Source organism: Mobula birostris, chromosome 12 (genome assembly GCF_030028105.1).
Source record: "Mobula birostris isolate sMobBir1 chromosome 12, sMobBir1.hap1, whole genome shotgun sequence".
Lineage (NCBI taxonomy): Eukaryota > Metazoa > Chordata > Chondrichthyes > Myliobatiformes > Myliobatidae > Mobula > Mobula birostris.
Window position 1 is genome coordinate 5,696,416 of NC_092381.1, and position 21,096 is coordinate 5,717,511.

The window sequence follows — 21,096 nt, forward strand, 5'->3', positions numbered from 1 at the left end:
GATAGGTTTCAATGTGATCCTACTCATTCTTCTAAATTAGAGCAAGTACAGCCCCATATCAATTTTATCCTGCCCCTGAACTTCCTGTCCATCTGCAATGCACTTTCTCTAACTGTAATCCTACATTGTTTTCTTTTTACTATTTTGAACTTGTGGCATGCAAGCTAAAACTTTTCATTGTCTTGGTACATGTGATAAACTAATATTGATGCATCTAAGGTTATTCATAACTATGAAAGGTGAATTGAATGTTCCAGTTCTCAATAAACAGAAGGATATTAATTCATTTTCATTTTTTACTCTTGCACTAATTTAATTTATTTATATATTATAAGTTATAGATATCTATTATACTGTGCAGTTGCCGTTGCCGAGAAACGACAACTTTCGGTGATATCAGAATCAGGTTTAATATCAATGGCATACAGTGTTCTGAAATATGTTGCCTGGTAGCAGTACAGAGCAATTGATAAAAGAAAATGTTACAAGAAGAAATATGATAAAATATATCAATTAAATTCATAGTACAAAGTGCACAAAATGAGGTAGTGTTCATGGTTCTATGAAAAGTCTGATGGTGGAGGGGAAGAAGTTGTTCCTGAAACGTTGTTTTCAGACTCCTGTACCACCACCTTGATAGTAGTTTTAAATTATTTCCGATCTTTTGCAATTTGATGTATAAGGGTTTGTGGTCCTCATTAATACATGGGATTTCTTGGTTTTCCACCTGTCCTGAGATTCTATTCCTAATTGTTGGCCTACAGGAAATGAGTATTAATGGAGATGTCTATAATTGTTAGAAATTCGTTAGACTTGTTTTGTATTTTGCTACTTAAAAGCAGAGTGTTCACTGGTAAATAGATGCTAAATAGTTAACTAAATGCGGGGGAAATGTAGTGGGATGAGAATTTTTGTTTTATTATTAGATATACAACTTGGAACAGGCCTTTCCTTCCCACCAAGCCCTGTCACCCAACACCCCACTGATTTAACTCTAGCTTAATCACAGGACAATTTACAATGACCAATTAATCAATAAGTCTTTGGACTGTAGGAGGAAACCCAGGTGATCACAGTGAGGGCATACAAACTTTGTTACAGCATCTGTCGAATTGAACTCCAATGCCCTGAGCTGTCGTGCTAACCGCTATGCTGCTGTGGCTGTTGTATAGGAATCTGTTATCTATTCTGCATTTTACTGCATGTGGACTAGGCTGATTGGAACCAATGAGAGCATTGATCACTGATAGTGTATCAACTTGTGCGAACAGGTATGTAAATGAAAAGTATGCCACCTGCTAATGAGCTAGTATGCATGTTAAGTAATTTCCAGTCAGAATGGTTCAATTGTGGGTTAATTTCAGAACTGAGTGTATGTTTGGTTAAAATTTACCTGATAATATCAGCATTAGTAAAGAATCAGTTATCTGCGTTCAGCTGGAATGTCGTGCAAGCAGCAACATGCTTGATAAGATTTGTACTGCCTGAAGAGTAGTAATATACCAGAGTGTTGCACTACTTGTGTTCTGTGACCATTGCATTCCTCTGAAAGTATTTGCCTAGAAGGGAATATTATGTGCTATTGTCAGCCATGCAGGCAAGGATGGAAGTAAACAGATTTTTTGACCAGATTTGATTCTGTTTATACACAGGACATGGTGACCCAGAATTCCTTTGAGTCATAGAGCACTATAGCACAGAAGCAGGCCCTTTGGCCCATCTAGTATGTGCTGAACTCATAGAAGCCTATTGAATATTGAAAGGCCAAGATAGATTGGACATGGGGTGGATGTTTCCTGTAGTGTGGAGCTCTGGGACAGGCCACAGCCACAGAATAGGACATTTAGAACAAAGATCAGTAATTTCTTTAGCCCGAGACTGGTGAATCTGTGGAATTCATCACCACAGATGGCTGTGGAGGCCAGTCATTGGGTATATTTATGGTGGAAGTTAGTAGGTTCTTGATTTAGGGGCATCAAAAGTTACAGGGAGAAGGCAGGAGAATGGGGTTGAGAGGAATAATAAATCAGCCTGATAGAGCGGACCCGATGGGTCAAATGGCCTATTTGAATGCTTTGCCATCATTTGAAAGTTTTGTAGTTGAAAATAAGTTTGAGTTGTTTAAATGTAGGCCACTATTGATGTTGACCAAAATGTTTCAAGAAATGTTTTCTCTTAGATTTTTTTCCCCCAATTTGGTTGTAACTAAAATGGGTTGTAGTAGCAACTCCCAAAATTGTAAAAAAATAATGCCATGTAGGTAGTAGATCAATTCGTGGAATTTGAGCTTCCATAAGTATGCAAAAATTGAATTAATAAATGGTTTAATAATTTGATGTGCTTCTTCTGTTCATGGTTGTAACCTGTGGCTTTTGACAATCTAAATCCATACAGTACGCAGTTAAGTTTATGAATTGCAAGCATTGGGAGTTGTGTGACAGTCCTTTGTTTGAATCTGCCATTTTTTCTTTGACTCTTAGCATAGTAGTGAAAACTTTAGTTTACTGAGCCCAATTTTCACTTCTGGTTACAGATTTCATTGAAAATGTACACGCCTCTTCAAAAATAAGGAGAGAATTGAAAACCTCTGAAGCTAACAAGATCAATGAATACAAGCCACACATAAACAACATCACAGTGTCCAAAAAAAGAAACTGGCTACAGCAAAGTTCTCTGAACCCTTATTTGAATGAGGAGACCAATTCCCCTGTATCATTAGAGTTAACAAACCACATCACTGGTCCAAGCCCTTCGCCGGAAAACAAACAACAGCCTGCAATTTTACCTCAAGAGACTGACCAACAAAATAACCACAGAATTGCTACAGAGATTATTTTGGATCATGGTGAAGAAAATGATGCAGATGACGAGGGGGAGATATGGTATAATCCCATCCCAGAGGATGAAGACGTTGATATACCACAAACACAGTCCCTTCCTGGGAGCTGTCTGGCTAAAACTGAAAATTCAGAAGGCATGCAGATCAAATCGCCCAAATTGCCTGTCAGTGATTTGGTTAAAGGACAAGTAACCTTGGGAATTCCTGTAAATTGCTCTGAAAGTGTGAAGGAAATCCAGGTAGCTTCAGTGACTGATGTGAATCGGGCAAACTGTGTGAATTCTACGAGTTCTACAAATTCCACCGAATGTGGGCAGCTGCGTAGGCAGATGTGTGTGTGCAAGTCTAACAGTGGGACAAATATGGATGAGAGCTGTGTGCACAAACTGCCATCTGCAGGTAAGCTATTTTCATAGTATATTGGACACCTTGGTTCATAAAAGATTGAAACTTTGGTGTCCAAAAAGTGGAGTACAGAACTTAAGGTGTATGGTGTGTTGGCCTTCATTAGATGAGGGATTGAGTTCAAAAGCTGTGAGGTAATATTGCAGCTCTATAAAACCCTGGTTAGACCACACTTGGAATAATGTATTCAGTTCTGGTTAGATGGAAGGATGTGGAAGCTTGAGAAGGGGTGCAGAGGAGATTAACCAGGATGCTGCCTGGGCTAGAGAGCATGTTTTATGTGGATTGGTAGAGCAAGCTAGGGCTTTTCTCTTTAGAGTGAATGATGGTGAGAGTTGACTTGACAGAGGTGTACAAGAGCCATAGAGTGGATAACCAGAAACCTTTTTTCCAGGGCAGAAATGACTAATATGAGGTGGTGTAATTTTAAGGTAATTAGAAGAAAGCTTTTGGGGCATATCAGAGGTAGGTTTTATTCAGTGATGGGTATGTGGAATATGTTACCAGGGGTGGTGGTAGAGGCAGATACAATAGGTTGTGTTCTATGTTCTACATTGTGTCGCTCCTTAGAATTGGCCAGTGGTGTTTTACAGCACTGTTGCCATAGACTGGAAACGGGCTTTTGCAGCAACTTTGCCCATGCGGGCTGTGATGCCCATCCCATTTACCTGGAGTAAGTCTGCATTCCTGTTCTTAGTTTTCCTTGCTAAGTACCTGTCCAAATGCATTGAACATTCAGAATTGTGTATTTCTTGTATTAATATCATCTGCCGATACATGAGGGACTTTTAAGAAACTTGGCACATGGATGATGTAAAAATGCGAAGCTCTGAGAGGGAAGGATTAGATTGATCTTAGAGTAGGTTCAAAGGTCAGCACATGGGATGAAGGGCCTGTTCTATGTAATATCAGGTAATAAATTTTGCTCAAAATTATCCTCATCCATGTGGAAATGAATGCTCCAGTATGCATCAATGAGGGATCTTTTTCTTAAAGTAGGTTAAGGATCCGCGCCATGTTTACTCACTACTGCCATCAGGTTGGAGGTATAAGAGCCGCAGGACCTACACCGCCAAATTCAGCAACAGTTATTACCCCTCAACCATCAGACTCTTGAACCAGAGGGAATAACTTGACTTGCCCCATCATTAAACTGTTCCCACAACCTATGGACTCACTTGCAAAGCCTCATCTCGTGTTCTTGATATTTATTGCTTGTTTGTTTATTTTTGTAGTTGCACGATTTTTTTGCACATCGGTTGTTTGTCAGTCTTGTTGGGTGTGGTCTTCCATTGATTTTATTCTGATCTTGTATTTACTGTATGCAAGAAAATGAACCTCAGGGTTGTACATGGTGACATATATGTACTTTGATAATAAATTAACTTTGTACTTTGTAAACAGTTGGCACAACATCATGGGCCGAAGGGCCTTTACAGAGCTGAAATGTTTTATGTGCTAATTCCATGAAAATTAATTCCAGACATTGCCAAAGAACTGCAGCATGATCTCTTGTGTGGAGATAGACAATGTTCATTACTTGAAACTGACTGTAGTTTTGAAATGTTAGCAAATTCTCTACATGTTATTGCATATTTTGCCATGTAAATCACTTTCCCCCTCACCTAGTCTCACCTATCACTTGCCAGTTTATACCCCTTCCCCTCACCCCACCACCGTATTCTGGCTTCTGCCACCTTCCTTTCCAGACCTGATGAAGGGTCTCAGCCCAAAATGTTGATATTTATTCGCTTCCATAGATGCTGCCTGACCTGCTGAGTCCCTTCAGAATTTTGTGTGTGTTGCTCTTTAGTATCAAACCCAGGTTTCATATCACTGGCATATATCATGAAATTTGTTTGTGGCAGCAGTATATTGAAGTACGTAATAAAAAACTATAAATTACAATAAGAATTAAATGTATATGATTAAGTAGTGCAAAAAGGTGCAAAAAAAAAAACTGGCAGTGTACCTGGGTTCAATGTCCATTCAGAAATCTGATGGCAGTGGAGAAGAAGTTGTTCCTGAAGCATTGAATGTGTGTCTTCAGTCTCAAGTACCACCTCCTTAATGGTGGCAATGACAAGAGGGCATGTCGTGGTTGATGGGGTACTTGTGGATGCTGTCTTGTTTTTTAAGGCATTGGCTTTTGAAGATGTCCACAATACGGGGAAGTTAGTGCCCATAATGGTGCTGGCTGAATTTACAACTTGCAACTTATTTCGATCCTGTACAGTGACCCTTCCTTGGAAGATGGCTTACTTCCATGTTTGCTATCGTTGGTTGGAAGATGAACTGGGGCGTTTGCTGGGTGACAGACATTGAAATGGGATAGCAAGGTGCATCCTCCTAAAGTCAAAGCTGAGAACTTGACTCTCATATGGAAATGATTTTTGAGCTAAAGTCAAAAAGGGAGCTAGGCATTTTTTAAATTCCATCTGGCCTCCACTCTAGAAACCGGGAATGTAAAATACCAGCCATTTGGGAGATTGAGGCTTTTAATTTCTCTGCTGGAGAGGAGCACTGATCACATTACACACACTCCAGTGGGCATTGAAGTATCCATTTAAACTTGGGAAATGTATGTGGGGTTGGGGAAAATAGAAGATTGTTTCTGACTAAAATGATTTTCAGTTAAGTGTCTCAAATTATTAATGCTGTTGTTTATTTAAGTGTTCTTGTAGAATTGGTACCACATGACTGAATATTTCATCTGCATTTGATGGTTCTGGGCCAATACTCACTAGAGTATGGAAGAATGAGGGGGGGATCTCATTGAAAGGCCTAAAGTACCAGAGGGCACAGTCTCAGAATAGAGGGACGTCCATTTGGAATAAAAATTAGTCTAGTGAAATTTATTGCTGCTCATGCTGTGGTGGCCAAGTGATTGGGCATATTTAATGTGGACATTGATAGGATCTTGATTAGTCAGGATGTCAAAGATGATGGTGCAAAGACAGGAGAGTAGTTTTGAGGGAAAATCAGCCACGATGGAATAGCTGAGCAGACTTGATGGGCTGAATGGCCTAATTCTGCTCCTATGTCTTATTCTGGCCTACCACAATTTCAAAGTACAGCTGACTTAGTTTCTGAAATGTGCTAGTTATAAATGTATTACCGTTAAAGGCTCCCAGCAGCTGATACAGGAAAGTTTCTAACAACTTACTGCCTTGGCTAATTTAGTCTTTCAGTTCTTATGGAGAGTTCTTCTCCTGTACTAACTCCCAGCCAAGACCTAATTGGAAATTTACTCTGAAGTAATTCTACAATCTGTTAAAGATTAGCTTTACTAATGGTTAGCTTTATTTGTCACATGTACACTGAAACATACAATGAAATGTTTGTATCAATGACCAACACAGTCCCACAACTCACCAACTGCAACCTGTATGTCTTTTGGAATGTGGGAGGAAATGAGGAAACCCATGCTGTCAAGGGGGCAAGGCATTAGAGCTGAAATAGCACCTCCATTGATGCCACCTGACCTGGTGAACATATTTGGCATTTTTTTAGTATCTGTACTTTTTCCTCTTAATTTTTTTTTAAACTAAAGACCATCCAGAAGAAAAGACAATCTTGAAGGCCATGTTAATGAAGGTCCACTAGGTTAATTCCTCGAATGGAGCCACACATATAAAAGTTGCTGGTGAATGCAACAAGCCAGGCAGCATCTCTAGGAAGAGGTACAGTTGACATTTTGGGCCCTTTGTCAGGACTAACTGGAGGAAGAGCTAGTAAGAGATTTGAAAGTGGGAGGGGGAGATCAGAAATGATGGGAGAAGACAGGAGGGGGAGGGATGGAGCCAAGAGCTGGACAGTTGATTGGCAAAAGGAATATGAGGATCATGGGACTAGAGGCCTAGGGAGAAAGAAAGGGGGAGGGAGGAAGCCCAGAGGATGGGCAAGGGGTATAATGAGAAGGACAGAGGGAGGAAAAAGAGAGAGAAAGAAAGTGTATATAAATAAATAACGGATGGGGTATGAGGAGGAGGTGGGGCATTAGCAGAAGTTTGAGAAGTCAATGTTCATACCATCATGTTGGAGGCTACCCAGATGGAATGTAAGGTGTTGTTCCTCCAACCTGAGTGTTCCCCATCCATTATTTATTTGGAGGCATCCTGGAATGGAGGAGTTTTTGTGAGCAAAATGGGCTTTAGTTTATAGAGATTGAATTAATCAGAAGTGAGTTTATTGAAACAAGTTTGAGGAACCTTGTCACAGCAGATGTGGTGGAGGTGGTACTTGTCAGCAGTCTAGAATGGGAGTGGGACATTGTTGCAAAAATTCACCATATAAGTTCTCAATAAATTTATTATGAAATACATATGCCACTATGTACAACCCTAAGATTCATCTTCTTGTGGGCAATCACAGTACATAGAAAAAACATTATAGAATCAATGAAAGACTGCACCCAACAGAGCGGACAGACAACCAATGTGCAAAATACAACAATATAAGCAAAACAAAAATAATAAATAAGCAATAAATATTGAGAACATGAGGTGAAAAATCCTTGGTGAGTCCATAGGTTGTGGGAACAGTTCAGTGATGGACTGAGTGAAGTTATCTCCACTGGTTCAAGGTTAAGTTTGAGATGAGGGCAAATTTGAACTTTGTTGTGATCCTTTGGAAATCTCTGTCCCATTGACTTGTGAACGATGAATCAGGAAGTCTAAGGTTAAGAAGCTTTTGGGCTGGAAGAGAGTCCAGAGTTGTAGAGCAACTAGAATTAAAGCCAGAAGGATAGTTGGGCATGATTTTATTATTGGAGCAAGCTTGATGCATGTGGGTCTCTTAAGTTTTCTAGTTGTGAAGTGAACTATAAATTTAACAGGATGAATATAACTTTCATAATATCTCATTAGATCTGGGAATCCTTTATCATTTTGTGCAATAATTTATTGGAACTAAGCTGTGGTGTTGATAATGTGAATAATAGCTTATGACCACAATAGTTTTGAAATTCTGGATTGGCTTGTCAGAGGACACTTCACTAGTTAGTACTTTCCTAGTTAGTTCTATCTCTTAATTGATCAAGGCTTGTAAATGCAACACACATACACAAAGCCGGAAAAACTCACCAGGCCAGGCAGCATCTATGGAAAAATGTACTTTTTTTCCATAGGTGCTGCGTGGCCTGCTGAGTTCCTCCAGCATTTTGTGTGTACTGCTTGAATTTCCAGTATCTACAGATTTTCTCTTGTTAAGGCTTGTAAATGTTTTACTTGATTGGAGTAATTTACTTCAGTATGTAAATAGTGCAGAAATAATATAGAATTTGTTAATTTGGACTTTGTGTGGATCTTTCAAAATTTGGTAAGTTGGTTTATCACTAAGTGGGGCAGCATGATAGCATAGTGGTTATCACAACACTTTACAGTACAGGCAATCAGAATTGATTTCCCACTGCTGTTTGTAAGGAGTTTGTATGTTCTGCCCGTGATCGAATGGGTTTCCTCCAGGTGCTCTGGGTCCCTCCCACAGTCCAAAGACATACTGGTTGCTAGGTTAATTGGTCATTGTAAATTGTGCTGTGATTAGGTTAGGATTAACTTGGGCGTTTGCTGGACGGCGTGGCTCGAAGGGCCTATTCCATGCTGTATCTCAATAAGTAAACTATCACATGTACCAAGGTACAACGAAAGCTTGTTTTGTATGCCGTTCACACAGATTTCATTACCCGCTATTGTCAGGTAGTACAACAGGATACTGAATAAAATGTTCTAGTTAGAGAATGTTTAGGCAGACAATAAGGTGTAAGGCTATAACAATGTAGATTGTGTGGTCCAAGGTTCATCTTATAGAAGAAGTCTTTCAATTTAGAGGCTGTCCTTGAACCTTGTGGTACTTGCTTTCTGAGTTTTTTTTTTATTTCCTGCCCAATGGGAAAAAGAATGTTTGGGGTGGGTGGGGTCTTTAATAATGCTGGCTGCTGTATCAAGACAGTGTAGAATCCATGGAAGGAGGTTGGTTTCTATGATGTGCTGAGCTATGTCCAAAATGTTCTAGTTTCTTGAAGTCCCAGGCAGAGCCGTGATGCATTTAAGACTTAATCGAGTTTACCAAAGGCACTTCATGGCCCATTTTTAGCTTTCCTAATCCATTGTTTAAGTGCTTTCATGTTTTTGTATTCCTCAAGGTTCTTGTCTAATTTCAGCTTCCTAAACTTTGCATATGCTTTCATTTCCTTTTTGACTAAACTTGCAACTATCCCTTGTCATCTAAGGTTTTTGAATGTTGCCATCCTTTCATCTCTGCAGCAGCACATTGGTCCTGAGTCTAACTGATATTTTGAGGGGATGTGGATACCTCCAAATAGTTGCACCCACTCCACTTTTCCCATTTCTTGCAAATCCTGTGGGGTACCACAGAGTGTAGCAGTTAGTGCATCATTATTATAGCTTGGAGCTGTAATAACGATGCACTTGGAGTCTCAGTTCTGGTGTCCTCTGTAAGCAAGTCTATACATTCCTTTCCCTGTGCCAATGGGTTTCCTCCAGGTGCTCAGATTTCTTCCCACAGCCTAAAGACCTACTGGTTGGTAGGTTAATTGGTCATTTTAAATTGCCCTGTGATTAGGCTAGCGTTAAATCAGTGGGGTGCTGAGCAATGTGTTTCAAAGAGCTGGTAGGACCTGTTTCACACTATATTTCAAAATAAATAAATTACTGCTGTAATAAGTCTTATAATTACTACTGCAAAACAAAATTTCACATATAAATCAGTGATTTTAAAAAAAAAATCTGATTCTGATTTCCCCCAATTTAGTAATTTCATCTCGGAATTAGTCTTATCCAAACCATCTAAAAACAGAATTATGACCCCTGCTTCCGACTACTTCCCACTGAAACTCAGGTTTAAGTCAAATTAAGATTGCTTTGCAAGTGTATTAGCGAGGCAAATAGGTTTGAATAGCAAATGTTTTATCAAATAAATGATAACATAACTTCGTAAATTGGCCTTGTCTTCATTCTTTCAAATGTGACGACAGTATTTAAGCTAAAATTGTGTCAATGAACTGCATTAATGTAATTGTTACAACCCCCCCCCCCCCCCCCCCCCGTTTGGAATTGATTTTAGAATTAGTTTGGTGATTTGGGGTGACCTTAAAGGTCACTAGATTCTTGCTGCAATTTATGTAATTTTACATTTAAATAACCAATGCAATCTAAGTAGTGGATATGGGGAGCATGTTTCCAATAGTGGGGCAGTTTAGGACCAGAGGACTCAGCCTCAGAATAGAGGGACATTCCTTTAGAACAGAGGAGGGAGTTCGTTAGCCAGAGGATGGTAAATCTGTGGAGTTGATTGCCACAGACGGGTGTGGAAGGCAAGTCATTGGGTATATTTAAAGTGGAGACTGATGGGTTCTCGATTAGTCTGAAGGTCACAGTTCATGAGATAAAGGCAGGAGAATGGGGTTGAGAGGGAAAATAAATCAGCCATGATGAAATGACCTAATTCTTTCCATGACTTGTGGTCAATTGTTTTACACAGAAATATTCATGTATATTTCATTCATGATGCTTTTATGTGTAAAATCTACAGAAGCATAATTTTTTGATATACAATTCATTTTGCATTAATCAGTGGAAGATTACCAATTACTTATCCCATTTCAGATGTACATATCTGCAAATTTTTGATTAACTTGTATTTTCCTTCTCCTTCTCTTCCTTCTTTTCAACCCCCCCCCCCCCCCCCGAAAACAGAATCCTTTCAAATCTTATTCTGCATTAACACCTCAGGGACATGCTTGGGATGGCTTTCAAATTAAGTTACTCTGTGTGGTAATGATTTAATAATTTTATTAGTATTTGGTTGCTGGAATTGATGGACGTCCTAGCGGCAAGTGTGAGAGGCTGTAAGCAATTGATTTGGTTTGGCTTTTGCAATGTTTTGGCCAATGTTCAAAACAGCTGAAGTGTGGGAAATGTTTCACTGACTGGCTCCGTGTGACGATTTAAACAATAAAATCTGAACCTATTATATCTGGTTCCAGTGGAAATAACTAATTGCCAAACAACTTGTGTCACCTGGCAGGTATGGACATCAGCTTTAATATCACTGGCATATGTTGTGGAATTTGTTTTGTGGCAGCAGGATATTGCAATACATAATACAACCAATACATAATAAATTACAATGATTATTTATTTTTAAATAAATCATGCAAAGAGGTAGTCTTCATGGATTCATTTTTCATTCAGAAATCTGGCAGAGGGAAAGAAGCTGTTCCTGAAACTTTGCGTGTCTTCAGGCTCCTGTACTACCTCCTGGATGGTAGCAATGAGAAGAGTGCATGTCTTGAGTGATGGATGCCTCCATAATTCTCATAGAGAATTGCTGAAATTAGGTGCAGTGAGATTTGGAGGGAGGGAGAATAGGGGGAGATAGCAGAGGTATTTTTAGTAGTGGGTGTGTGGAATGCCCTCCCGAGAATGGTGGAGGCAGATACATTAGGCACATTTAAGGAACCCTCAGGTAGGCACATGGACGATAGAAAAATGGGGGCTGTGGGAGAGAAAGGTTAGATTGGTCTTAGTAAAGATCGATACAACACTGTGAACCAAAAGGCTGGCATTGTTCTATAATGAGGGTGGGGAGGGGAGGAGGAGATGATCAATTAGTTTTAGGAGTTACTGATCTGCGCCATGAGCTACTGGTTTGTCTTCAAGCTTTCTGCACGTAGAGGAGTCGCACAGTTTCAAATCTCTGGAACAAATTTGTTCAATTTGTTCATCACATTGGGTTATCTTTAAAGTGGAATCTACGTTGGAGATGTGAATCCTATCAAAACAGATTCTACTTTCTCCAGGTATCTGTATTAAATTGGGCATTCTGCAGTGTCCATGACAAGTCAGTAAACAGGCTTACCAAAGCTCAAAGTAATATTGAGGCTGGAATGCTAACTGCAATGTCCATGGTCATTTGCTCTGTAACTCTGGTGAGTGAAGTTATGTATGCTGGTTCAGGAATCTACTGTTGTCTTCCTACATGTAGGTATAAAAACTCCAGGAGGAATTGCACTGAAAAACAGCTGCTATCATGTAGAAATGATATTCTGCCTTGTTTCGTTCTTTACTCTCCTTCACTTTCACGTGTCATTAATACGGAGGTTCCCAACCTGGTGTCCACAGACCCCTCGGTTAATGGTAGGGGTCCGTGGCATTAAAAAAAGGTTAAAAGAAGGATTATTCTATTTGGTATAAAAGTGGCTTATGTTGAGAACATAGAATGTAGAACAGTACAGCACAGGAACAGGCCCTTTGTCCCACAATGTTGTGTCAAGCCAGTTAAGTTAGTAATCAACTGGACAACTAAACTAATCTGCCTGCACAATGTATATATCCTTCCATTTTCCTCGTATCCATATGCCTATCTAAATGCCCCTTACAAGTCCCTAATGTGCCTGCTGCTGCCACCTGTTGCTGAATACTATGAAAGCAGCCTTCCTTTTGTTACTGGATCTGCAGTACAACGAGTAGTATTGTCTGAAGTCCCCTTTTTTTTTTGATGTAGTTTAATGCCAGAATCTACACAGCAAGCAAGCAGCTGGAGCCTAGACCTTGTACTGTTCAGTTAACTGATCAGCTAAACTGGTGGGAATCAGGTGTAGAGAAAAACTTTTAGATTGTGCTAGAGTCCAGTGTGCAGTTTTGGTGACCACACTATATGAAGGATGTGATTGAAAGGGTGCAGAGGAGATGCACCGTGGTGTTGCTGAGGCTGGTGGACTTTAGTTATGGGGAGAAATTGGCTAGGGTGGGTTTCTTTTCCCTGGAGTGAAGGAAGCTAAGGAGTGACCTTGACAGTGGAGGATAAAATTACAAGTGGCATAGATAGGAAGACTTGAACATCTACTCCAGGGGTTCCCAACCTGAGATCCACAGGCCTTTTACGTGATGGTATTGGTCCACGGTATAAAAACAGCTGGGAAGCCCTGATCTATCCTATGATAAGGGTATTACAAACAAGGTTTGAGGTGAGGAGTTTTAACAAGATATGAGTGGAATGGTTTGTTCAGTGGTTAATATCTGCAACTCTGTCAGAGAGGTAGAATTGGATACATCATTCAATGTTGATGAGTTTAAAGATTCAAGCAGACAAGATGTGGAAGGGAAATGCAGGTTGCTCAGCACAGTAACGTGCTAGTTAGTACGTTACTTCACAGCACTAGCAATTATTGATCAGGTCGATTCCTGCCTCTCCATAAGGAGTTTGCATCACTCTCTGTGACCGTGCATGTTCATCCCACACTGCAAAAAATATAGGTTAGGGTTAGTAAGTTGTGAGCCTGCTACGATGGCACCGGAAGAGTGGCAACACTTGCCCAATACAATCCTTGCAAATTTGAGTTAATATCGACATAACACGTTGCAGTATTTTGATGTAAATGTGACAAATAATAACTAATAAAATCTCTTTAAATAGGTTTAGTGCAGATGGGCAGGCATACGATGGGCCAAATGGCCAGTTTCTGTATTATACAGTTACAACTGAGTCTTTCACTGCTTTTATTTCAGTCAAACTAGCCTGCTTTGTTTTATCCAAGTTGGGAACATGTTAGAGCAGGCATTTGTTGCACATATCCTGGCACATTTTCAGCTTAAAATGTAAAAGCACAATTAGCAATATGAAAAGTTCCCATAAGACCATAAGATGTAGGAGCAGAATTGGGCCATTCAGCCCATTGAGTCTGTTCTGCCATTCCATCATGGCTGATTTATTATTCCTCCCAACCCTTTTCTTCTGCCTTCTCCCCATAACCTTTAACACCCTTACTAATCGAACACCTAGCAACCTCTGCTTTAAATAAACTGAATAAGTTGGCCGTCACAGCCATCTGTGACAATGAATTCCACAGATTCACCACCCTCTGGCTAATGAAGTTCCTCCTAGTCTTTTTATTCCAAATAGATGTCCTTCTATTCTGAGGTGGTGCCCTCTGATTGTAGACTCGCCAGCTATAGGAAACATCCTCTCCTTGTCCACTGTTTAAGCCTTTCAATAGTCATAGTCATACTTTATTGATCCTGGGGGAAATTGGTTTTCGTTATAGTTGCACCATAAATAATAAATAGTAATAGAATCATAAATAGTTAATTAGTAATATGTAAATTATGCCAGGAAATTATGAAATAAGTCCAGGACCAGCCTATTGGCTCAGGGTGTCTGACCCTCCAAGGGAGGAGTTGTAAAGTTTGATGGCCACAGGCGGGAATGATGCTCTGTGCTGCATCTCGGTGGAATGAGTCTCTGGCTGAATGTACTCCTGTGCCCACCCAGTACATATGTAGTGGATGGGAGACATTGACCAAGATGGCATGCAACTTAGACAGCATCCTCTTTTCAGACACCACCGTGAGAGAGTCCAGTTCCATCCCCACAACAATATTCGATAGGTTTCCATGAGATTCCCCCTCATTCTTCTAAACTCCAGGAAATCCAAGCCCAGAGCCATCAAACAAGCCTCATACATTAATCCTTCTGTTCCTGGAATCATTCTCCTTTACCTCCTGGACTCTCTCCAATGCCAACACATTCTTGGATAAGGGGCATAAAACTTCTCACAATACTGCAAGTGCAGTCTGACCAATGCCTTGTCTTGCCTCAGTACCCGGTTCCTGTTTTGACACGCAAACACGAGGAAATCTGCAGATGCTGGAATTTCAAGCAACACACATCAAAGTTGCTGGTGAACGCAGCAGGCCAGGCAGCATCTCTAGGAAGAGGTACAGTCGGCATTTCGGGCCGAGACCCTTTGTCAGGACTCCAGACGAAGGGTCTCGGCCCGAAACGTCGACTGTACCTCTTCCTAGAGATGCTGCCTGGCCTGCTGCGTTCACCAGCAACTTTTATGTGTGTTCCTGTTTTGACATTCCTCTGTCACTAATCAGTGATGGAAATTATGTAGGCATTTTGCAAATGGCTAACAGCTATTTTATTCTGTTGATGTACTTTATTCATAGAAGCTGGCTGCAGATTGATTTGATTAATAGTCATTATTTTCATCTTCTGATGTTAGTGCACATTGGCAGTTAAATTATCCTGTCTAAGCTTCATGCCATCCTCAAAGAGGAAAACCAGGTCAGCTTTACATAAATATTTACTGTTAGTTATGTATATGTGAAGCAAGAGCTACAACGGAATAGTAGGATTAAACATTTTACTGAGTCATGGTAGTAACGCTGCACACTACAACTTTGTAGGCATGTCGGGATGGGAAAAACGTGCACTTGAAAGCCTATGCCAAAAGAGTCCTCTGCACGTAAGAGACCAATCGATTCACAGAACGATCAATTGGCCGCAAGCACACATTCTTATAATCAATCCAAGTCAAGGATATTGCAACTCTTGTTCTCAGTATTACTTATTTTGCATAATTTGGCTTTTGCGCATTTGGTCAGTCTTTGTGCAAATGCTTCAAAGCTTCTGCCTTTTATGGGAAGAGAACAGTAGTGAAATTATGAATAGATTCTTTCCTAATTTACCATTCCACTGAAGGCTAGCACAAGCAAGAGATAGCGGCGTCAAAAATATTTTTATGCAACTTCCTTCAAACTGCCTATTCAGAAACCAATTTCTGTACTGCTAAGATAATTAACTCAGCCTTGCTTAAGGGTTTTAGTAGGAATACACAGCTCAGCAGTTGTCGGCAACTGATGTTTCATTTTCATAAAATAAGTTGCTGCTTCTTAAGCACATCACCCTTAGTGGGGTATAGGCCACTGACAGCAGCTCGCCAAAGTCCTCTGTCCTGGGCCGAAGGTTGATCAGCCCTGTGGCTTTCACGATGCACTTTATACATCTTCTAGGCGAAGATGCTTCCTTTCCCAGGGATGAGGTCCTTGGAGCTTCTGTTGGTGTTTCTGTAGCTCTGGGTTTTTACAGGATGGGGTTCCTAGCCCATGCTCAGCCCTTCTTTTGCAGCCAGGCTTGGGACCATCCATGGTGAAGTTAATAAACTAAACAGTGTCTTCTAATTTGTCAATTGCAATTTTATGTATGTGCTTAAACTTTGGTTAAATTTTTTCATACTTCAAAGTTTTCTATATAGATCTTAACATGATGTTAATTTTGATTTTAGTACACACCATGGATCTTTTCAATGGTTCCGTTTGTGCAGTGGAAGTATTAGCAGCAACAACGAATGAGTTTTCACCACCTTCCAGCCCTTCGCCTTTCAAAAAGGGGACTGCAATTAATTGGTCATTCCCAGAAAAGATAAAATCTCCTCGGACTGTGAGGAAGCTTTCAATGAAAATGAGAAAACTTCCAGAAATTAGCAGAAAATTGAGCATTAAAGGGACTTCCAGCCATAACTACAATGATTCAGTTTCTAAAGGCACCTATGGATCTTTATCTCCTGGGATTTTGACGAATGCTGCTAGTAGAAATGTTATCAGTCGTTATCACCTAGACACGAGTGTTGTATCACAGAACTGCAAAAAGAAAAATTTGGGGGGCTCCAAGTCTGCTAGCAAAGGTGGCTACCTTAGTGACGGGGATTCACCAGAACTTGTTGCCAAATCGGGTAAGCACTCCTGTGAAAGTAAACCAGCAAAGGGGAATGTTGCTTCAAGCCCCCATAAAACACACAGTGCAGAAATTGACGTTGATGCTTTTAGGCACTACAGTTTTGTGGATCAACCCAAATGTTCTCAATATATTTCTGGACTAATGAGTGTTCATTTTTATGGTGCCGAGGATTTAAAGCCACCAAGGATTGATTCCAGAGAAGTATTCTGTGCTATACAAGTGGATTCTGTCAACAAAGCCAGGACAGCCTTGCTCACCTGCAGAACCACATTTTTGGACATGGATCACACATTCAATATTGAGTTGGAGAACGCACAACATCTCAAGTTGGTTGTCTTCAGCTGGGAGCCAACGCCTCGGCGGAACAGAGTCTGTTGCCATGGCACCGTTGTACTCCCCACACTCTTCAGGGTATCCAAGATGCACCAGCTGGCAGTGAAGCTCGAGCCCAGAGGGCTCATTTATGTGAAGCTCACCCTGATGGAGCAGTGGGAAAACTCACTGGACAGCCTAGACGCAGAGCGAGAGCCAATGGTATTTGGTGTTGAGGCACGAAAAATAGTTGAGAAAGAAAACACGGGCTTGAGGGTGCCATTGTTGATGCAGAAATGTATAGTGGAGATTGAGAAAAGAGGTTGTCAGGTAAGCTCTAAGTCATTTTATTTTAATTGGAAAAAGTTCTCTTTTGTTATACAGTGGATTCTGGTTAATTGGAACACATCATCAGGACCAGTACATTTTGGTCCAATTAATTGGCTGACCCAATTAGCCGAAGTTTCATGGAAATAGTTAAAAACGTATAAAAAAAAGAAATGCTGTTTAACTGAGTAACAAGTTATGTATTTAAATGAAATAGAAAACAAATTGGAACATGATCAATACTACAATACTATAAAATTTAGTTACTGACAGTTATTGATGGAGGAATTTGTCCAGTGTACACTGCCATGTTCTTTTGATTAACTGTAAATGAACAAAATCAGCACACACCTAGAGCAGATAATGGACTACCTTCATGCTTTTGACGATTGCATCTTCCAAATTTTCAATTTCATTGTAACATTCAAGATTGTCAATACCCTAAAATCCTTCATAGTTGCTAACTTGTTGAAAGAGTGAAATCATTTCATTTTTACTCTTGGCTGTTTCTGGCACCTCGAAGCCTGAATACTTGAAATTGCAGTTTAAGTTGTTGCCAACCATCAGTGACAACAATCGCTGCTTTTTGAACACAAGTGCACACCACTGACACCGTTTTAAAAACTGTTTGCTCTATGCACGATGTAAAGTTTAATGGCAACACAAGTGCACATGACTGAATCTAGTTAGAACCTGTTCAGCAACAGTCTCCTGTCCAAATGATGCAGCATAGTGCCCCAAGTAAATGATGGGAATCCTGGTTATTTTCTTGATTATTTTTCAAGAATTTTCCCAAAATGACCCAATTAACCGCAATCCACTGTTTGCTACATTTTGTAAAATATCCAAGTTGTGGTTTAAGACACATTCTAAACTTATAAAGACTGAAGTTCTAATATTGTGAGTATTCTGTACTATTGGTCTTTTGAATCAAGATTTTAGCTGAATTGGGTGATTTATACCTGTTTAAATGAGTCTCTTAAATGCCTCTACCACTTCCTTTGACAGCTCCTTCCATTTATCCAACACTCTCTGTGGAAAAACATGGCCTTCAAATTTTCCTTGTTACCCCCTTCATCGTAAGCCTATGCCCTCTAATTTTAGATTCCTCACATCCTGCAAATTTTTAAATTTAATTGTCATTTACACATGAATACAACCAAATAAAACTGCTTTCCTCTGGGTCCTAGGTGCAATACACAATACCAAGAGTCACACAGCACGTAGTTCATATAGCATATAGTTACATTAGCAGAAAAACAGTCACCAAAAAACCCAAGATTCCTGGGCATCTTGGCCTGCAGATTGATAAATGAGATGTTGTTGGCAAGAAAAAGCCCACAGCGATTCTTCATCATGCGTTAGTGCTGGCGCAGATGAATGCGATCCAGTCTTTATTCCTCCGACCGAACACTGAAGAGTGCACTGGGAGGGGCCCAGCCTCCAACCCAGCATTCTCGCTGCACTTCTGCTCTCTTCCACATTGCCTGTGGCATCTCCTCCCCAGGTCAGCTGTAACAGGCAACAGGACTGAGGGTCTGGTCTGCGCAACAACCCAGACAACCCAGCTTCCCCGCTGTTGGTCTTATCGATGAACCGGACTTGCAGTATTCTACATTACCAATGTCCAACAAGGTTTTGCGCTCACAAGAGAGTTCAAGATAATTATTTTCACTGTTTGTTTGACCATGAGCTGCCTCTGGCTCAGTGTAGCAGGCAGCAACGTGGTAAGCAACAAATCCAGCTCCATCGTTATCCAGCAACTCGATAGTGGTGTTGGCCTGCAGTTCTTGTTTTTAACATCTGTCAGTGTCTTGCCATAAAAGAGACATCACTGACGAGAAAGACTCTTATCTACTCTATCCATGCTCCTTGTTAATTTTCCTTTATCTCTTACTTCACATGAATCATGTTAAGTATGCAATGCTGGATTTTGATCTCTTTTAGTCACATGTAAGAAGATACAAATGATACGATTTATTAACATGCAGTTTCTGTTTGGAATGCTGCCAAACTCTTAACAAACCATCAATTGTTCCCCTATTTGAAATGCAGGGAAATGTGACTAGTGGTTTTGTGTTTAACAAGTTTTTTTTTGTTTGAGGTCACTATCAGTTATTGATTCTGAAATGTCTGAATGGCCTGAGTCTATGTCCAAGTAGCATGCCATTGATTTTTAAAATAATTTCCTTCCCTCCTGCCCACTTCTCAATTGCATATGTAATAATTTAATTGTCTACTGCATTCTGACAATGAAAATTATCTTCACAATCATAAGCACAAGAGATTCTGCAGTTGCTGGAAACCCAGAGCAACACAAAAAATGCTGGAGGAACTCTGGTTCGGCAGCATCAATGGAAATGAATAAACTGTTGGCATTTTGGGCAAAGACTCTTCAACTTCACTTTCAGGTTAAGATTTATTAATTTTGAAAGGGTTAGAAAAGATAGTAGGAAAGTTGTTTCCATTGGTAGGTGAGACTAGAACTAGGGGACATTGCTTCAAGATTCAGGGGAGAAGATTTAGGATGGAGATGAGGAGAAACTGTTTTTCACAGAGTGGTGAATCTGTGGAATTCTCTGCCCAGGGAAGCAGTTGAGGCTTCTTCACTAAATATATTTAAGATACAGTTAGATAGATTTTTACATAGGGGAATTAAGGGTTATGGTGAAAAGCCAGGTAGACGGAGCTGAGTTTATGGACAGATCAGCCATGATCTTATTGAATGGCAGGGCAGGCTCGATGGGCTGGATGGCCGCCTTCTGCTCCTATTTCTTATGTTCTTATGTTCATACCAAATCTCCTGAAACTCCTAATGAAGCAGTTACCTTGGCATACCTTCAATCTTATTTCATCAACATATTGAGTCTCTGACAAATTTGTTCCCCTGATCTAAGCTCTGAACATCATACTCTTCTCTCTTTACCTACCTCCCACCACTGCTAAAACCACACCCTACACTTGTTGGAAGAATGAGGGAGGAATCTCATTGACACCTATTGAATACTGAAAGGCCTAGATAGTTTGGACATGGAGAGGATGTTTCCTAAAGGGGCCTAGGAATAGAAGGCACAGCCTCAGAATAAAGCATTTTACAAAACAGGTGAGAAGGAATTTATTTAGCCAACGGGTGGTGAATCTGGGAAATTCATTGCCACAGATGGCTATGGAGGCCAAGTCATTGATAGGTTCATGATTAGTCAAGGTGTCAAAGGTTACAGGAAGAAGGGAGGGGAATGGGGTTGAGGGATAATAAATCAGCCATGATGGAATACAGAGCAGACCATAAGATATAGGAGCAGAATTAGGCCATTTGGCTCATCGAGTCTGCTCTGCCATTTCATTATGGCTAATCCAATTTTCTTTTTAGGCCCAATCTCCTGCCTTGTCCCTGTATGCCTTCATGCCCTGACCACTCAAGAATCTATCAACCTCTTCCTTAAATATATATAGACTTAGCTTCCACAGCTGCTTGTGGAGATGAATTCCACAGATTCACCACCCTCTGGCTAAAAGAAATTCCTCTTTAATACTGTTCTAAAAGGACAGCCCTCCATTCTGAGGCTGTATCCTGTGGTCTTAGATTCTCCCACCACAGGGAACATCCTGTCCAGACCTGATAGTTGAATAGCCTAATTCTGTTCCTATGTCTTATGGTCTATGAACTG

The 21,096-nt window shown here is 40.4% G+C and overlaps 1 protein-coding gene across 4 annotated transcripts in view; it reads left to right on the forward strand.

The window, feature by feature from the left end:
• Nucleotides 1–21,096, forward strand: part of syde2 (synapse defective 1, Rho GTPase, homolog 2 (C. elegans)) — a 140,101-nt gene that overhangs the window by 31,275 nt on the left and 87,730 nt on the right. For all 4 annotated transcript variants that reach the window (XR_011887961.1, XM_072273280.1, XM_072273281.1 and 1 more), the window contains exons 2-3: nucleotides 2,534–3,238; nucleotides 16,338–17,431. Coding sequence is in view for 3 of the 4 variants with exons in the window: in XM_072273280.1 (XP_072129381.1) it covers nucleotides 2,534–3,238; nucleotides 16,338–17,431 (1,799 nt within the window). In the remaining variant the exon portion in view is untranslated. The remainder of the gene's footprint in view (nucleotides 1–2,533; nucleotides 3,239–16,337; nucleotides 17,432–21,096) is intronic.